General features: G+C 49.8%; 2 protein-coding genes and 1 long non-coding RNA gene across 8 annotated transcripts; 1 reads left to right on the plus strand and 2 right to left on the minus strand.

Moving 5' to 3' along the window:
* Nucleotides 1–2,252: 2,252 nt before the first annotated feature.
* SPEF1 (sperm flagellar and cilia associated 1) lies at nucleotides 2,253–6,996 on the minus strand. Of its 6 annotated transcripts, XM_086333348.1 has the most exons (9): nucleotides 6,742–6,996; nucleotides 5,575–5,843; nucleotides 4,398–4,509; nucleotides 3,893–4,049; nucleotides 3,675–3,714; nucleotides 3,467–3,527; nucleotides 3,134–3,257; nucleotides 2,932–3,035; nucleotides 2,253–2,506 (listed from the first exon to the last, which is right to left on the minus strand). In XM_086333348.1, exons 2-9 carry the CDS (start codon nucleotides 5,681–5,683, stop codon nucleotides 2,389–2,391), a joined length of 825 nt encoding a protein of 274 aa, XP_086189474.1. In that variant the 5' UTR covers nucleotides 5,684–5,843; nucleotides 6,742–6,996; the 3' UTR covers nucleotides 2,253–2,388. The 6 variants fall into 6 exon arrangements, with proteins under 6 accessions (XP_086189474.1, XP_086189476.1, XP_086189473.1 ...); XM_086333350.1 differs by lacking the exon at nucleotides 5,575–5,843 and having other exon boundaries at nucleotides 6,742–6,873; XM_086333347.1 differs by lacking the exon at nucleotides 6,742–6,996 and having other exon boundaries at nucleotides 5,575–5,866.
* On the plus strand, nucleotides 2,391–3,679 carry LOC147360698 (uncharacterized). The gene is made up of 2 exons (XR_015139364.1): nucleotides 2,391–2,426; nucleotides 3,033–3,679. It is a non-coding gene; the product is annotated as an uncharacterized LOC147360698 (long non-coding RNA).
* A 1,505-nt stretch (nucleotides 6,997–8,501) lies between the features above and the next one.
* CENPB (centromere protein B) lies at nucleotides 8,502–11,441 on the minus strand. Its single transcript, XM_086333339.1, has one exon. The coding sequence runs from the start codon at nucleotides 11,135–11,137 to the stop codon at nucleotides 9,323–9,325; it is 1,815 nt and encodes a 604-aa protein (XP_086189465.1). The 5' UTR covers nucleotides 11,138–11,441; the 3' UTR covers nucleotides 8,502–9,322.
* Between the last annotated feature and the right edge of the window lie 8,231 nt (nucleotides 11,442–19,672).

Genomic DNA, 19,672 nt, shown 5'->3' on the forward strand with positions numbered 1-19,672 from the left:
CTGTGTACCAAGAATAGGGTGAGCCAGCAAGGGAGGATTTATGAGCAACTCCAGGTTAGGAGAACAGATTGAGCATATGTAAAGCATCCACTCCAGCTTCAAACACATGGTTTTCTGGACTCCATTATTATTATTATTTTTTCCTTTTTCTTCTTTTTTTGGCTGTACAGCCCAGCTTGTGGGATCTTGGTTCCCCCAAGCAGGGGCTGAAGATGCACCCTTTCAGTGAAAACCTGGAGTCCTAACCACGGGGCTGCCAGGGAGTTCCCTGGACTTCATTCTTTTTAATAAAAATTAAACAATTATAACCTCATTGGAAAACTGCTTGGCAGTATCTAATAGAGCTGATAAATGCCAACCCTGTGACCCAGCAATTCCACTCTTAGTTACACATCAAAAGACATGTATGCAAATCTTTGTGGCAGCATCATTTGTAATAGCCCCCAACTGGAAACCACCCAGGTGTCCATCAACAATAGAATAAATCTGCTTTCTCTCAGAAATAACACTATTCTAGACTTTATCCTTTCATTGTTTCTTCATCTTCATGGTCACAAGCTTCTAAATAGCTCCATTATCTCTGCCTCTTGATTTTCACACCTGTGTACCTCTCCCCTTGAAAGTGGGCAGGACTTAATGAATTATTTATTTATTTTGCCACCTCGGATCTTAGCTGCAGGCAATAGGATCTTTGTTGCAGAGTACGGGCTCTCTAGTTGTGGCACCCAGGCTTAGTTGCTCCGCAGCATGTGGGCTCCTTCCCTGACCAGGGATTGAACCTGAGTTCCATGCATTGCAAAGTGGATTCTTAACCACTGGACCACCAGGGAAGTCCCTGTCTAATGACTTTTAATAAATGGAATACCACAAATGTGATGGATGTCACTTCTGCAATTACATTAGATAAGATTATAACTTCCATCTTGCTAATAGACTCCATTAACTCCCTTGCTGGCTTTGAAGTAAGCTATCATACTGGAGATGGTCACATGGCAAGGAAATGAGGGCAGCCACCAGTCAATAGCCAGCAAAAAACAAACCCTCAGTCCTTCAGCCCACAAAGAACTTAACTGTCAACAACCAAGTGAACTCAGAAGTCAATCTTTCCCCAGTTTTCAGACGAGACCATAGCTCTGGCCAATACTTTGACCACAGCCTTGTGAGAAACCCCGAACCAGAGGATCCAACTAAGCCATGCCTGGACTCTTCACTCACAGAAAATATGAGGTAATAAATATGTGCTGTTCAAGTCACTAAGTTTGTAATAGAGAATTAATAGGAGTTCTTTTCAGTTGTGCTATTACAAGGAGTGTTGCTATGAACATCGCAGTACATGTGTCACAAAACACAGGAACTTAAGTTTACCCTGGATATGCTGAATATGTTGGAGAAGACTCTTAAGAGTCCCTTGGACTGCAAGAAGATCAAACCAGTCAATCCTAAAGGAAATCAACCCTGAATATTCATTGGGAAGACTGATGCTGAAGCTGAAGCTCCAATACTTTGGCTATTGGAAGAACTGACTCACTGGAAAAGACCCTGATGCTGGGAAAGACTGAAGGCAGGAGGAAAAGGGGATGACAGAGGATGAGAGGTTGGATGGCATCACCGACTTGATGGACATGAGTTTGAGCAAGCTCCAGGAGTAATGGATGGACAGGGAGGCCTGGCGTGCTGCAGTCCATGGGGTCACAAAGAGTCGGACACGACTGAGCAACTGAACTGAAGTGATGCTGAATATATGCCTAGTAATAGAATTGTGGGGTCTCAGGATATTCAAATGTTCAATGTTACTGGCAGTGTAATGATCAAAGTTAAGGTCACACCAAGGCCATGGTATCTTGGTCAGGGTTGGTCTTGGTCCACAGAACTTGGGGTCAGTCTGTGGGCAGGGTCGGGAGTCATACATATTTAGGGGTGAGACCATAAGTAAGGTTGAGGATGAATCTGAGGCTACATTTGGGAAGAATCTGAAGCCTGGATTTGTGGTTGGGTTTGGGCAATGTTGGAAGACACAGAGTAAGTTTGGGGGTCAGTCTAAGGCCTGACTTAGTTAAGAGTTAGACTTCTAAGAGTTAGAAGTCAGGCAGTCCTAGTGTACAAAACCAACCTCCTACCAAGAAGTGGCCACTGCAGGGTCCAGCTCCCCAAGAGTTGAGACCCAGCCTGGGCCCATAAGGCTCTTTCACTTAAGGGGTAGGGATAACACAAGGGGGACAGGAACTCACTTCCCTCAAAGAAGAGAAAGCAGGTACAGGAAGGATACCATAACTTTAATGGGAACAACTCAGCTCCACATCCCCCAAACATTCTCAACATACGCTGTGGGAGGGGAGGGCAGCTGGAAGGCACAGTCTATGGCTGAGCTCACACCTCACCCCTTCCTCTTCAGCTGCTGTGTTCTCCAGTCTTCAGCTGGGTCCCAGGTGAGTGCCCAGGATGGGCAAGGAAGCCCCTCAGCTGTCTCGGACAGCCTCCCCTTTGACCCATGGTACAGAGAACTAGCCTGGATGGAGACACTGCTGTCACCAGAGCTGGGTGGGGACCCGGTTCTAAGGGTGTGGACCAGGCTGGGGGACCACCCGCTAAGGCCCAGCACTGGGAGCACCAAGGCAGAGTCCCTGGTGTCAAGCACTGATTTGGGATGCACGCCAGGTCTCTGCATGTGGCTTCTGGGTTCTGGAAAGCGGTCCATTCTCCTGACCCAGATGGAGTGGAAGGAGTGGCTCAGTTCCTGGGCTCCGCTTGGAGGGTTCCTGTCCCACTGCCCCCCGTCCTTGCTCACTCACACCCCAAGGGGGCGCTTGTGTCCCAGGAGGCTCACTGGAGCAGCTGGCTCCGCCCGCCCATTAGTCTGCCCTTCGAGGTGGGTGCGTGCGTCACTTGCGACTTCTGGGCTCTGGCGGATAAGGGGGCGTCTCCCAGGCTCACCGCTGCTTACGCTCTGCCTGCTGGAGCCTCCGGGAGAGGTCTTCTATGCGCACGTTCTTGAGCTGGAGCAAGTGCTCCAAGCGTCTCACCTTCATCTGCAGGACCTAGGCCAAGCCACACAGAAGTCGAGTCCAGTGGCCTGCTGCCGCCTGCCCATCTTCCCAGGCCTCAATTCCCGGGCTCCCTCCCAGTGCGCCTTCACCTGCACGGTCTCCTGTGAGGCCAACAGCTCCTGCTCCTTTTCAGCGATCTGGAGGATGAAGCTCGGGTTGCTCTGCAATGCCTGGCTGTCCCCTGGAGGCCGGGGCACAGGCAGTCGGCCCTCCCTGGGGTGAGATGCAGCTTAGCTGAGGCTTGGATCTCAGACCCCACCATCACCCTTTCAGTGTACCTCGACCAAGCCTTCCCTCCCTCCCACTGTCCCTGAAATCCCTCCATCCCTGACTTCCCTACCTTTCCAGATGCAACCCTCACCCTCACCTCCCAGGTAGAGAGTATCAGGCTTGGTAAAGTCAGGAGCTCCCAGCTTCCTTACCTGAGTTGCCCCCGTCCCTGGGGGTCTGGGACACCTTCCCCTCGGGCCTTCTGGGACAAACCTGAGACAAGGCAAGTATAGGAATAACCCTGAAGGAGTCCTATTTTCCTGTCTTCCCCCTCCCCATAGTCCCACCCCTTCCCCCGCAGGAAGGATGGACAGGAGAAAAGCTCTTCCTGGAAGGGAAGGCAAATAAAGGCTACCTTACCCACATCCATGTAGTCAGTGCCATCCTGGGGAGCCAGCTCCTGTAAGAACCGCCCAGAGTCTGCAGTGAGCTTAGGCTGCCCACTCCCAAGGACATCCCTCTCGCTGTGGGCTCCCTTTAGACAGGCACCCTTCTCCCACACTTGTCACTGAGGCAGAGCTTTCTGCTGCCTGGAAAACTCCCCTAGAACAGTGCAAGAAGCTGGAGTAGGGAGGAACCTGTAAGGAGCCGATGCCCTGCTTCCTACGTCTGTGACGCTCCTCTAGGCGCTGCCTCAGTGGAATGAGCACCAGCTCCACCACACCTGGGGCACACTGTGCTATCTTGCGCATCACGTCCTCTGGTACAGAGAAGTTCAGTTTGTTCAGCACTTTCCTGGGGGTAGACACAGGGATGGTGGACTGATTCCTGGGTGGATGAAGTGAGGGGTAGGGGGAAGGAAGGAGATGCAGCAGTGGTAGCCCTTCCATGCACAGCCCTGGGGGAATGGAAGGGCACCCAACCTGAGCCCAGAGCATGTATGTCTCGAGGATCCTTGTCACCTCCCCCAAAGAAGAGTCCCTTGATTTTGTAACCAGATAGATTCTGTCTGCATTGTCCTCCCCACCCCAGCCACCAGCCTGGACTGTGGAGACCATAGGAGATGGAAAGGCTGGGCAACCCTTCCTTAGATCCCAGGCTAGGGGCTAGAGATCCCACTAGTGTGCCCAGGTATTCTGTTACCTGTTCAGGTGACTCCAGTTGCTCAGTTTCTGCTGGAGAGAGTTGGCAGGGACATAATTGTGCATCTCCACCATCTTGGGGAAGTAAAACTTGATGACCTCTGCTACCAGGACTGAGGGAGAGGAGGTGGGAGCAGACATGGAAGGTGTAGAGATGGGTAAGTAAGAAGGAAGAGGGAGAAGGAATGGGTGGGGTGGGAGAATCAGGGGTGGCAGAGTGGTGGGGCCAAGAGAAGAGGTAGAGATGTGGAAAGGGGAAGGATAATATGGAGGGGAGGTAAGAGACCAAGAACAGTGATCAGCCAGAGACAAATTCTCCAGAGGAGCTTCATCCCTTTGCCATTAACTCAGGGCATCTGAAAACTAAGGTCTCTAGTCCCCTATTAGAGAATGAGTCTCCAAGACAAACCTTCAGGAGCCTGGGGGCTCATCCTAGGAATTGACATAAATACACACACACACACACACACACACACACACACACACACACACAATGATACAGAGATGTAGAAACACACACAGACACATAGGGCCATCACCAGAGTCCCAAGAGACAGTTACCAACACACATATACACGGAAACACAAAGTGTCACATATGCATCAATATACATACAGAGAAATGCATACTTCTGTCATTAAAATCCCAGGAGAGGGTCTTCAACACACAGACACCTAAACAATCACAAAGAAACATATGCACACAACACCCCCGTTCTTACATATAGGACAGAACATATCAACTTGCATATGAACAAACACATGCTCAGACTCCCACAAGATATATAAAATTCAGGAATAAGCATGCACACACACACACAGATGCATAAATACACATTTTAGTCATTAAAGTCCAGGGAAGGAGTCACAGACATACACAGACACAATACACCCCACACACATAAAGGATAGAATATGTATACATAAATATGGACACACATATGTTCACATTCCCACAGATGCACACTTCTGCAATTGAAATCTTAGGAGATAGTTGGACACCCCTCTCACTAACCCACACCTAACCCCTCTGCCACAAGCACACAAGCACCAAGAGACATGTATTCACATAGACCCTGTACACACGTACATACAGGACAGAAGGCGTTGACACACAAAGACATACAGGAGACACCCAGGCGTGCGTGCGGACACACTCACACACGTTGGAGCACACACCTCCATCACTGAAGTCCCGGGACAGATTTCGCTTGGGCCGGGACAGAGGGATGTTGTCTACCCACAGATACAGTTGGTGCAGTGCTTCCTCATCCACGCTGCCCGCCATTGGCGCCCTCGGAAAGGTCAAGCCGTTCCAGCTGTATAGCGTCCAGGGCCAACCTCACGAGCCCTCAAGACCCTCTTCTCTCGCCACTGCTGTGACCCAGATCCGCCGCTGCGTCTCTAACCCAGACTCGCGTCCCAGCTGGGAGCGGCCATATTGTTTTCTGAAACCATGGCAACCGAAACTGACTCGCCGGGGAGCAGGGGCTTCTGGGAGTTGTAGTTTCCTCCCCTCCCGCTACCTCCTTTCAGGCCTCACTTTGAAAAGGCGGTTTTTCTTCCCCGCCTCCCAAGAAAAACCACCTCTGCCAAATGCTGACCAGACACTGGCCCACTCTGGGAACTGCCGAAGACAACCAGGCCTCCAGAACTCCTGCATCAGTGTCTTCAGAACAAAGATCCCCTTCAGGGTCCTTTAGCAATCAGTCCCAAGTGAAGGCAGCGGCCCAGTGTTGTGTCAGCTTTATCTGGGGGTCCATTGTTAGTCACCAGCTGCTTCACATCTGGACTGTGGAATGCTGTGTGACAGGCCTTGCCAGGTCCCTCCTCAAAGCTCTGTGCTCATAGGGCCATCTCCACACCACTGCCCCTTACACCCCCACCCCCAGTAGTGTCCTGGTGAGGCATTTAACATGTAACCTAGATTCCCAGGGAGAGAACCAGACCTCAAGACCAGTGTCTTGGCAGGTCATTTAAGTCCTTAACCCTATTTCTTTCTTCATGAAATGGATACGGTTCTCATCTATTTGTCCCAAAGGAGTAATAGGGAGAATGGGAAGGATATTTACAGATCTGTATTTGGGACTGGTGGAACAGGAGTTAGTTATAAGAACGGGAGCTTCCGCTCCGGTAGACACTTCTACATCGTTCATCTCCAAGAGCTATTCTTCTACAGGTTAGAAACTGAGTCAGTAACCAGTTTCTTTAGGAAAACTGGGCTAGGAATGTCTTAGTAAAGGGACACTTTTAGATCAGCCTGGGGAAGAGAGCTTGCTTCTGCCACAGACTAGTGATTTGGCTTTGGGCACTTTTCTGTACATGTTTTCTCATGGTTTTACCTACCTCATACAGGTTTCTTTTTTAAAGAATATTTTATTTATTTGGACGCGTCGGGTCTTATTTGCAGCATGAAGGATCTTCTATCTTCATTGCGGCAAGCAGGATCTTTAGTTGCAGCATGAAACTTAGTTGCAGCCTGTAGGATCTAGTTCCCTGACCAGGGATCGCATCCAGGGCCCCCTGCACTGAGAGCACAGTCTTAGCCACTGGACCACCAGGGCTTTGTGAGTCCTGGTGGTCCCCTCACAGGAGCTTTGTGAGTATCTAAAGTGTTCAGCACAGAGCCTAGCACACAGCAAGAGCCCTATTCATGTAGACTGGTGTTATCACTAAAGAGATGATCTCAGTTCCAGCAAGAGGCATTCTTGTTGGCAGCAGACAAATGGCAGCATTTGCCTTGTTGGTATTTGAGGCAAGGGACTTGGATTGGCCAGTGGCACCTAGGGAGAAGGCTACTGCTCCCACCCATTTACTCCAGAGCAGGTGAGGGGGTAGACTGGGCTTCTTTGTCTCATCCTCCAGAGCTCAGATGGGGACTAGACGTGGGCCAAGGTGGGGCTGAGAATCTCAGGTGCTTTTTGCTCTCACTTAGTTCTGAAGCCTTCAAGGCCTGGAAGGAATCCCTGAGTGCCAGAGGTGTGGAAGAGGAAGCGTGGAACAGCCCTTCCACCTTCCTGTTTAAAAAGATGATGTGGATAAGTACCCCCCCACCCCCCACATTCCAGGGTGGAGAGAGGAGGAACTGCAACGAGGTGGGGGCAGGGAAACAGAGGGGTGATGTGCCAGCCTCAGGCAAGGTGGGAAAACCGGTTTGGGGCCCAGAGCTGCCAGCCAGCTCAAGCTCAGGCCCTCCCTTCACTGGAACCACTGGGGCTGAGGGCCTCAGTGAGGAAGGGCCTGGGAGGGATGAGAAGAGAAAAGGCAGGTAGGATCAGCAGAGCGGGCTGTCTCACCTGAGGATGGGGGGGCCCTCTAGAGGGTACCACACAGGGAGTGGTTGACATCTTCAGCCTCTTCAGGGTGCAAAGTGTCCCCAGCAACTTCACCTCTACCCTGCCACTGTTTCCAAGGATAGCCACCAGGACTGGAGATGCCAAACACTGAAAGGCGTAGAGGACTCCCCACTTAAGGCACCATACAAGGGATACCCCTGCAACTCCAACCGGGACCACAGGAGCTGCCCCCAACATTCTTTTCTTTCTACCCCTCTCCTGCAAGGATCTTCTTTAATGGGCCTTGATAACCCTAGTTCCCAGGCACCTAGCTTAATTTGGCCCTCCAGGGACTGTTGGCTCCCTCCCTCCTATCCTAGCCAACTGACCCAAAGCTTCTAACCTCTAAGCACTGCAAGGCCCAACTTCCTCAAACCCACCCCCAGGCATTGGTGCATTGAAGATGCCTCCTGCCCCCAAGCCTGTGCTCAGACAGTCATGTCCACCTCTTTGCGACCCTATGGACTGTAGCACGACAGGCTCCTCTGTCCATGGGATTCTCCTGGCAAGAATACTGGAGTGGGGTGCCATTGCCTCCTCCAGGGGATCTTCTCGACCCAGGGATCGAACCCGACTCTCTTAAGTCTCCCACACTTAAGGAGGCAGGCAGATTAGGCAACATTTAAATACAGATGTTGCCCCTCACCCTGGTCAGGGCCTGGGCTATAGCCACTCTCTCAACATTTGTCCCACCAGAGCAAGGATCAAAAGGAACCGGGAAAGGACGTGTCCCCAAGACAGACGCAAGCCCAGACCATGAAGGATGCACCCTTGGCTGTTAAAACGTCTACTCCCACAAAAGGGGGGCAGACAGATTTATTGAATTCAGACTGGGAAAGGAGCAGCTGGATGGCTGGACTCTGGGCCCAGCCCCAGGCCCCCTGCCCAGGATAGGGCCCTGCCAGAGAGGGAGGAGAGGCATGGGGCCTGCAGCTGCCCACAAGGGAAGTGCCCATTATCACTCCTCTGGAGGGCCTCTTGAGAACCTCCAATCTGAAAGAAAATCAAGGGCCAAAGTAACATGGACTGGGCCAGAGGAAGGGATTGGGAAGTGGGGAAGCAGGTTGAGGCAGGCCTAGGAGCCCGTGGTTAGACTGTGCTTCTCAAGGTGGCCTGGGGACAGGGATGTGGGGCTGCCAGCCTTGTGGGGTCCTAGGCTGGACTTTTCTCTGGAGCCCTTCCCAGAATGGCTTTGGGGTCCCCCCCACCACCAGAGACCTGGTGTGGATGGCAGAGGGGAGAGGCACTCTCTGGCCAGGAGCTTCCAGGGTCCACCCCTGGCTGCTACGGTGGCCTAGTCCACTGATGGCACGGTGTGGTAGCACCGGACAGCCCCCATCCTCCCACCTAGTCCCCCGTGCCAGGGGCAACTGGGGGGGAAAGAGGATTCTGAAAAAGAGGCAAAAAGCAGGCAGTGAGGCTGATGCCAGCCCCAGGCCCTGCAGAGGTGACTGGGCCTGTCACAGGGCCAGGAGAATATCACTAAAGGATGTGGGGTTCCCCACTCTGGCTCCATCCACAGCAGCTGCCCAGAGAGTCCTCTGCCCTGGTGCTGCCACATCCAGGTTGGGGGCATGGCTAAGCTCAGTGGCTCAGCTTTGATGTCCAAGACCCCTAACTCCTGCCTGCCTGGCATGGTTCTTTCTGGTCACGTGAACCAGGTCATGTTCCAAGTGGAGGATGTGGCTTTGCACACGATCATCAATGGGGAAGGAGGTGAGGTACCTCTTGACCATAGCAAAGTAAGCCATGGCTTCCCCGAAGCTGGGTACAGGCACCTCATCACCATCCTCCTCATCATCTTCGTCATCTTCATCCTCCTCCTCATCATCTTCCTCTTCTTCCTCACTGTCTGACTCAGAGTCCTCCTCACCTTCCAGGAAGTGGAGGGTAGGGCACTGGGCCTCCTCCTGGGCACCATAACCTCCGAAGCTGCCACCAGCCTCCACTACACCCTGGGCCCAGTCCTCAGCCTCCAAGCCCTCAGAGGAGCTCTCTTCCTCCTCCTCCTCTTCCTCTTCATCACTGTCATCAACATCACCCTCCTCCTCTACCTCCTCTTCCTCCCCGAGCTCCTCTCCTTCCCCTGCTTCCTCCTCCTCCTCCTCCTCACCATCTTCCTCCTCCTCCTCCTCCCCTTCACCCTCCTCTTCCTCTTCTTCCTCCTCCTCCTCCTCCTCCTCCTCTTCCTCTCCCTCACTCTTGAGGGCAGTAGTGATGGTAGCATTAGGGCCACCCCCAAAGCCAGCCTCACGAAAGCAGGCAGCTATGTCCGAAGGTTCCACAGCCTGCCAAGCCGCAGCAACGAAGTGCAGGGCCTCCATGAGGCCCAGCTGCAGGCCTGAGCGATCCTGGCCCTCTAGTGCTGCCATGGCCTTGAGCAGCATAGCCTGGCGGTAGTGGCCCTTCACCTGTTGGACCACTCCACGCTCCAGCGGCTGCACGGTGCCTGGTGGGAAGAAGGCCAGCTGCACATGCCGCAGGCCCGAGGTATCCAGGGACTGGGCAGCCAGGCGGCCAGCCAGCAGCAGGACTCGGCGAGATTCTGCAGCCATGCGGGTGTCCAGGGCCTTCAGGTACTTGGCCAGAGCCTGGGTGGTGACACCACCCTTAGAGTTGGCAGTATAGTCACAGGGCAGGCCAGCTTGGCCTGCACGGGGTTTGGCCGACTTGCCAGCCACAAGTGGGGGCAGCTTCTCGCTACCATCGGCGTTGGCACACAGCAGGACACTCAGGCGCTGGGTGGCCCTGCGTGCCCGACCATCACTGCCACACAGCCCCGCCGCCTGGTCGGGCAGGAAGTCGTACCACAGACTGGTCTCAGTGGCGCTGAACACGTCCTGGGAAGCGTAGCCCTCGGCCACCGACGGTGGCTGCTCCTCCCGAGCGCGCCAGCCGGTGGTACCCCCACCGCTGCCCTCCGAGGGCACTGCGGGAGGGCTGGCGGGCGCCGCTGGGGGCCGGGGGGCAGCGCTGCGCGACCTGGCGCGGGCCACGCCGCTGCAGGACACTACACCGTGGCGCCGGCGGAAGCGGTCCAGCCAGCCGTTGGAGGCAGTGAAATCGTCCATGCCCAGCTCCTCGGCTATACGCAGCGCCTTCTCCTTGAGGATGATGCCCTTGACCGGCAGGCCAGCGGCGCGGATTTGCTGGAACCAGGCGATGAGCAGCCCCTCGAGCTTGTCGTAAGGGGACAGTTTGTTGGTCTTGCGACAGGTGGAGGCTACACCGTACTTGCGCTCCGACGCCAGGATGGCGCGCTTGTTCTTCAGGATGGTGCTCAACGTGGACGGTGGGATGTTGAAGCGCCGCGCGATCTCGCCCTTGCGCAGGTCTGGGTTTTCCTCCACCTCCTGGATGATCCGCGACTTCTCCCGGAACGTCAGCTGCCGCCGCTTGGGGCCCATCCCGGCGCGCCCCCCGCCCCGGGGCCCGGCGCCACCGCCGCCACCCCGGGGCGGGGGGCCCGGGCCCGCGGCGGGGGGCACCTGGCGGCCTCTCCCGCGCGCCCCGCCCGAGACAAAGCGGCTCGCGGGGCGGCGGGCGGGGCAGCGACCCGGCCGGGCCGGGGGCACCTTCGGGGGCGCCGGCGGGCGCGGCGCCGGGCGGTGGGCGGCAGGAGGCAGGCGCGGGCGCGGGCGCGGGCGGGCGGCGCGGGAGCTGAAGACAGGAAGTGTCGCGGCGCGGGGAGCGGGGAGCCGGGAGCGCGGCGAGCAGGGCGGAGCGGGCGGAGCGGGATCTCGCGGGAAGCGCGGGGACGCCGGGCACCGCCTCCAGCCCTCCGCGCCCACCCTTCTCCCGGCCGCCCGGGACAGACCGCGCGGGGGCGCTTCGGCCTGCCGGAAAGGCCAGCGCTGTGGCGTCTGGTGACCCATTGGCTGCGGTGAGGGCTGCGGCTGTGTGCCCGGCCTTTGCGCCGGGTGGGCAGAGATTTGCAGCTTACAAAGAATAACAACTGTGTTTTGTCTTTTTTATCTTATTAAGGTAGAAATAGCCCGCCTTGTTGTTGTTGTTGTTGTTTTTCCCCCCGGAAACTGAAAAATAATGGAAACTAAAAAAGCACCTTTCATCCCAACACCTGGAAAGATGCACAGCTCACGGTTGGATACATTTTCTTCCAGTCTTATCTCTAGGCGCATGTAGTTTGCTTTTAAAAAATTTATCGCATAAAACGAATCAGACGGTATAGGCATATATTGGCATCTCCTGTTGCTTTTTTGTTGTTCAGTCATTGAGTCGCTCAGCCCTTTGCGACCGCATGGACTGCAGCACACCAGGCTTCTCTGTCCTTCACTGTCTCCCCAAGTTTGCGCAAACTTAGGTCCATCGAGTCGGTGATGCCATCCAACCATCTCCTCCTCTGTCTTCCCCTGTTCCTGCCTTCAGTCTTTCCCAGCATCAGGGTCTTTTCCAATGAGTCAGCTCTATGCTTGCATCAGGTAGCCAAAGTATTGGAGCTTCAGATATGGCATCATTCATTTAACTTCCAATGAATATTCAGGGTTGATTTCCTTTAGGATTGACTGGTTTGATCTCCTTGCAGTCCAAGGGACTCTAAAGAGTCTTCTCCAAGGCCACCATACCAAAGCATCAGTTCTTTTGCACTCACCCTTCTTTATGGTCCAACTGTCACATCTGTGCATGACTACTGGAAAAAACCATAGCTTTGACTATACAGACCTTTGTCAGCGAAGTCTCTGCTTTTTAAGACACTTAAAGAGTCTTTGTCTCTGCTTTTTAATACACTGTCTAGGGGGGCTAGGGTTTGTCATAGCTTTCCTTCCAAGGAGCAAGTGTCTTAATTTCACGGCTGCAGTCACCATCTGCAGTGATTTTGGAGCCCAAAAAAATAAAGTCTGTCACTGTTCCACTGTTACCCCATTCATTTGCCATGAAGTGATGGGACCGATGCCATGATTTTTTTTTTTTTGAATGTTGAGTGTTAAGCCAGCTTTTTCACTCTCCTTTTATACCTTCATCAAGAGCCTCTTTAGTTCCTCTTCGCTTTCTGCCATAAGGGTAGTGTCATCTGCATATCTGAGGTTATTGATATTTCTCCCAGAAATCTTGATTCCAGCTTGTGCTTCATCCAGCCTGACATTTCGCATCATGTACTCTGCATATAATTTATATAAGCAGGGTGACAATATTCAGCCTTGATGAACTCCTTGCCCAATTTTGAACCAGTCCATTGTTCCATGTCCGGGTCTAACTTGCTACTTGACCTGCATACAGGTTTCTCAGGAAGCAGGTAAGATGGTCTGGTATTCCCATCTTCTTTAAGAATTTTCCAGTTTGTTATGATCACACAATCAAAGGCTTTAGCATAGTCAATGAAGCAGAAGTAGATGTTTTTCTGTAATTCTCTTGCTTTTTCTATGATCCAACAGATGGTAGCAATTTGATCTCTGGTTCCTCTGCATTTTCCAAATCAACCTGTACATCTGGAAGTTGTCAGTTCACATACTGTTGAAGCCTAGCTTAAAGGATTTTGAACATTACCTTGCTATCATGTGAAATGAGTGCAATTGTGGTGTAGTTTGAACATTCTTTGGCATCGCCCTTCTTGGGATTGGAATGAAAAGTGACCTTTTCCAGTCATGTGGCCACTGCTGAATTTTCTAAATGCTTCTTTACCTGGCATCAAGTGATGAGAATTTTGCCTTACTGATAAAGTACTGCAAAATTTTTAATGGTTGTATATTGTCCCAACTATGGTTGAATACTAATCAGTGAAGCCTCTTGTTACACATTTAGGTTATTTTTATAAGCAACACTATAGTTTTAAATCTGTTTGATGATAATCCTACAATCCATATATAAACACTGATAACATCTCAGGGGGTCACTTTCTGTGCTGTTCCATGCATTTAGCCATAAATGTATGTGTTTGCACCTATAGAAATAATGTCATGTATGTACATAAGCATACATACATATATACATACATACAAATCCCTAAAACCTCTTCCTTCACCAAATGCATAAAAATGACAAGTTCTTAAAACAATGAATTGTAGTGGGTTTTTTTTTTTTTTAATCTTAAAGTAGCCTGAGGAGTAGGCAGAGAGGAAGGCTGTGATCCAGAGGGACAGGCTGAGGATCTGGAGTTTCGAGGAAATGGCTGTAGACAAAACAGAAAGGAGGACCAAAGACAGTACCCTGGGTTCTCAAAGGTTAAGGGCTCAAGAAAGGCTAACAAGAAATTTGGGAGGAACAGCTAAAGCAGTACGAGGAAATTCACTCTTGTATGCTGTTCTGGAAGTTAAGAGAAGGAAAGTATAACTCACTGTCTTAGTGTGCGTTTCTCTTTTCATATGTGTATTGGCCATGTGAAGCCTGAGAATTTTCTAGTCATATCTTTTGCCTTTGTTTCTCTTGTATTTGTCATCTTGTTGACTTTTGGGAACTCTTCATATGCTCTGAACACAAAATCTTTTCGTATATTGAAAATACTTTCCCAATCTGCCGCTGTCCTTTAACTTAGCCTAAGAAATCTCACAACTGAGCCACTGAGCAACAAATAAGGAATCTCAGATATGAGAATTTAAAAATATCTTTTAAAATAGGCAGGTCTGTCAGTTTTTTCCTTTATTGCTTCTGGATTTTATGTCTTACTTAGAGAGTGTTTCTCTCCCTGCCCCCCTCCTCCCATCTCAAGACATAAAAAATATCCTTCTAATCACAAGGTCCAGAAGAAAACTTGGGAGACTTTTTCTCATAAGAGCCAGATCAGTGCTTGGCCCATAATGGGTTTGTGGTCCCTATGCAGAAGTAAATGTAGATACACCTAGCTGAGGATGTGCGTGCTCAGTTGTTTCAGGCATGTCTGACTCTTTGCAAACCCATGGACTGTAGCTCGCCAGGTTCCTCTGTCCGTAGGATTCTCCAGGCAAGAATACTGGAGTGGATAGCAGGGATCTTCCCGACCCAGGGATCGAACCTGCATCTCTTATGTCTCCTGCACTGGCAGGTGGTTTATTTACCACTAGCGCCACCAGCACTCCTTTCCACAAATCCTCAGGAAAGTCGACGTTCTGGAGGGTTCATCCATGTGCACTGGTGTCCTCCTACCCCTCACCCATCCTGGCTTATATTCAATGTATGTTTGGGTGAAATCACTGTGGCTGAGCCTTTTTTTTATTTTCTACTTTGCTGAATTTTCCAAGTTTTCTTCAATAGCAAATACTACAGGCTCTTGAAAATGAAAATGAAAAGTTTGCTGAGAGGCACAAAGAATAGTGACGAGCTAAGAGGAATGGGTATAGGCCTGGTGGGCAACTTTGAACAGCCTGGGCCAAAAGAAAGGAAGGTGGACTGTAGACTTCCCTAAGGTGGAAAATTGGAAAGATGGCACATTTTCGTCACTTTATAAAGCAATCTCATACTCTTTAGTTATCATCTCCCTATCTACTCCCTGTTCTTTGCCCAGCCCTAAACGACCACTCAATTACTTCCAACTATAGATTTCCCTGTTCTGAACCTTTCATATGAATAGAATCATATGTGTCTTTTATGACTGGCTTCTTTCACTTAGTTTCATGTTTCAAGATTCATCCATTATGTAGCATCTATTAGGACTTCATTATTTTCTTATGGCTGAATAATATTCTGTTGTAGAGATTTATGACATTTTGCCTATCAAAATGTCAGCTTGATGGGCATTTGTGTTGTTTCTACCTTTTGGCAATCATAAATAACTGCTATAAACACTTATTTGCAAGGATATATGTTTTCATCTCTCTTGGGTATATGAGTGGTATTGCTGGGTCTCATGGTAGTTCAGTTCAGCCGCTCAGTCGTGTCCGACTCATTGCAACCCCATGAACCACAGCACACCAGGCCTCCCTGTCCATCACTAACTCCCAGAGTTCACTCAAACTCATGTCCATTGAAACGCTGATTCCATCCAACCATCTCATCCTCTGTCATCCCCTTCTCCTCCTGCCTTCAATCTTTCCCAGCATCGGGGTCTTTTCCAATATGTCAGCTCTTTGCATCAGGTGGCCAAAGTATTGGAGTTTCAACTTCATCATCAGTCCTTCCAATGAACATCCAGGACTGATCTCCTTTAGGATGGACTGGTTGGATCTCCTTGCAGTCCAAGGGACTCTCAAGAGTCTTCCCCAACACACAAAAGCATCAATTCTTTGGTGCTCAGCTTTCTTTATAGTCCAACTCTCACATCCATACATAACTGCTGGAAAAACCATAGCCTTGACTAGACGGACCTTTGTTGGCAAAGTAATGTCTCTGCTTTTCAATATGCTGTCTAGATTGGTCATAACTTTCCTTCCAAGGAGTAAGCGTCTTTTAATTTCATGGCTGCAATCACCATCTGCAGTGATTTTGGAGCCCAGGAAAATAAAGTCAGCCACTGTTTCCACCGTTTCCCCATCTATTTCCCATGAAGTGGTGGGACCGGATGCCATGATCTTCGTTTTCTGAATGTTGAGCTTTAAGCCAACTTTTTCACTCTCCTCTTTCACTTTCATCAAGATGCTCTTTAGTTCTTCTTCCCTTTCTGCCATAAGGGTGGTGTCATGTGCATATCTGAGGTTATTGATATTTCTCCCAGCAATCTTGATTTCAGCTTGTGCTTTCTCCAGCCCAGCGTTTCTCATGATGTACTCTGCATAGAAGTTAAATAAGCAGGGTGACAATATACAGCCTTGACGTACGCCTTTTCCTATTTGGAACCAGTCTGTTGTTCCATGTCCAGTTCTAACTGTTGCTTCCTGACCTGCATACAGGTTTCTCAAGAGGCAGGTCAGGTGGTCTGATATTGCCATCTCTTTCAGAATTTCCCACGGTTTACTGTGATCCACACAGTCAAAGGCTTTGGCATAGTCAATAAAGCAAAAATAGATGTTTTTCTGGAACTCTCTTGCTTTTTTGATGATCCAACCAATGTTGGCAATTTGATCTCTGGTTCCGCCTTTTCTAAAACCAGCTTGAACATCTGGAAGTTCATGGTTCACGTGTTGCTGAAGCCTGGCTTGGAGAATTTTAAGCATTACTTTACTAGTGTGTGCTGCTGCTGCTGCTAAGTCGCTGCAGTCGTGTCCGACTCTGTGCAACCCCATAGATGGCAGCCCACCAGGCTCCACCGCCCCTGGGATTCTCCAGGCAAGAACACTGGAGTGGGTTGCCATCTCCTTCTCCAATGCATGAAAGTGAAAAGTGAAAGTGAAGTCGCTCAGTCATGTCCGACTCTTAGTGACCCCATGGACTGCAGCCTACCAGGCTCCTCCATCCATGAGATTTTCCAGGCAAGAGTACTGGAGTGGGGTGCCATTGCCTTCTCCATACTAGTGTGTGAGATGAGTGCAACTGTGCGGTAGATAGAGCATTCTTTGGCAGTACCTTTCTTTGGGATTGGAATGAAAACTGACCTTTTCCAGTCCTGTGGCCACTGCTGAGTTTTCCACATTTGCTGGCATATTGAGTGCAGCATTTTCACAGCATCATCTTTCAGGATTTGAAATAGCTCAACTGGAATTCCATCACCTCCACTAGCTTTGATAATAGTGATGCTTCTTAAGGGCCACTTGACTTCACATTCCAGGATGTCTGGCTCTAAGTGAGTGATCACACCATTGTGATTATCTGGGTCATGAAGATCTTTCTTGTACAGTTCTTCTGTATGTTCTTGCCACCTCTTCTTAATATCTTCTGCTTCTGTTAGGTCCCTACCATTTCTGTCCTTTATCGAGCCCATCTTTGCATGAAATGTTCCCTTGGTGTCTCTAATTTTCTTGAAGAGATCTCTAGTCTTTCCCATTCTATTGTTTTCATCTATTTCTTTGCATTGATCGCTGAGGAAGGCTTTCTTATCTCTCCTTGCTATTCTTTGGAACTCTGCATTCAAATGGGTATATCTTTCCTTTTCTCCTTTTCTCATGGTAACTTTATGTTTAATCATTTGAGGAATGGCCAGATGGAGATCATGTTCTTTTCCATTCTTTTTTGGCTGCACTCGGTCTTCATTGTGGTATGCAAGTTGGGCTCTTCATTGAGGCATGTGCACTTCTGTAGTTGAGGCCTGTGAGCTCAGTAGAAGTGTTGCTGCATGTGGAATCTTCATTCCCTGAGCGGAGATTGGACCCTGGTCCCCTGCATTGGAAGGCAGATTCTTAACCACTTGGCCACTAGAAACATCCTAGTACTTCTTTTTTAAGTACTTCTTGATTTTTTTAAATTTATTTTATTTGTTTATTTTTGGTTGCTGCCTGTGGGATTTCTCTAGTTGCAGCACGTGGTGTCTACTCTTCATTGCAGTGCACGGGCTTCCAATTGTGGTGGCTTCTCTTGTTGCAGAGCATGCGCTTGAGTAGTTGCCGAGTGTGGGCTCTAGGGCACAGGGCCTCAGTAGTTGTGTTGTGTGGGCTTAGTTGCTCCATGGCACGTGGAATCTTCTGGGACCAGGGATAGAACCCGTGTTCCCTGTGTTGGCCGGAAGATTCTAATCCACTGTACTACCATGTTCTTTTAATTAATGTAAAAATTATACCTGCTCTTTGGAAGATATTTTAAAATACAGAAAAATTTTAGGATAAACCACTTAATTACCATTCATTCCACTGCTCAGAGAATACCCTTGTAGGATACTTATCTGTGCACATTGTTTTTAATGGAACCACACTTGTCATAATATTTTAGCTCATATTATAAATATTTTCTCATATCAATAAATATGTGCATCAATGAGATTCAAAATTCTTTTAGTCTAGGAACGCTTTCTGTAAGAGACCATTTTCCAAAAGCCCAATGGGTAATCATTCTATAATCAGTGGAAAATTCTTAAAGAGATGGGAATACCAGACCATCTTACCTTCCTCCTAAGAAACCTGTATGCAGGTCAAGAAACAACAGAACTGGACATGGAACAACAGGCTGGTTCCAAACTGAGAAAGGAGTACATCACGGCTGTATATTGTCACCCTGCTTATTTAACTTATATGGAGAGTACATCATGTGAAATCCTGGGCTGGATGAAGCACAGGCTGTAATCAAGATTTCTGGGAGAAATATCAATAACCTCAGCTATGCAGATGACACAACCCATATGGCAGAAAGCAAAGAAGAACTGAAAAGCCTCCTGATAAAGGTGAAAGAGGAGAGTGAAAAAGCTGGCTTGACACTCAACATTCAAAGAAAATTAAAAGATCACGGCATCCGGTCCCATCATTTCATGGCAAATGAATGGGGTAACAATGGAAACAGTGACAGACTTTATTTTCTTGGGCTCCAAAATCATTGTGGATGGTGACTACAGCCTTGAAATTAAAAGATGCTTGCTCCTTGGAAGAAAAGCTATGACAAACCTAGACAGCATATTAAAAAGCAGAGACATAATTTTGCAGACAAAGGTCCGTCTAGTCAAAGCTATGGTTTTTCCAGTAGTCATGTATGGATGTGACAGTTGGACTATAAAGACAGCTAAGCACCGAAGAATTGATGCTTTGGAATGGTGGTGTTGGAGAACACTCTTGAGAGTCCCTTGGACTGAAGGAGATCAAACCAGTCAATCCTAAAGGAAATCAACCCTGAATTTTCATTGGAAGGACTGATGCTGAAGCTGAAGCTCCAATAATTTGGCTTCCTGATACAAAGAGCTGACATATTGGAAAAGACCCTGATGCTGGGAAAGATTGAAGGCAGGAGGAGAAGGGGATGACAGAGAATGAGATGGTTGGATGGCATCACCGACTCCATGGACGTGAATTCCAGTGAGCTCCAGGAAATGGTGAAGGACAGGGAAGCCTAGCATGCTACAGTCCATGGGGTCACCGAGTCAGACACGACTGAGTGACTGAACAAGAATTATTGGGCCTGCCAGGTGTCAAGCATCCCTAGCCTCCCAATGCCTGCTCTCTAGATGCTTCAGGTATTGCACAGTGTAGGGGAACCACCTCATTGCCCTAGGCCCCTATTGAAGG

Source organism: Bos grunniens, chromosome 13 (genome assembly GCF_055505025.1).
Source record: "Bos grunniens cultivar Pamir isolate PY7600 chromosome 13, Bosgru_T2T1.0, whole genome shotgun sequence".
NCBI lineage: Eukaryota > Metazoa > Chordata > Mammalia > Artiodactyla > Bovidae > Bos > Bos grunniens.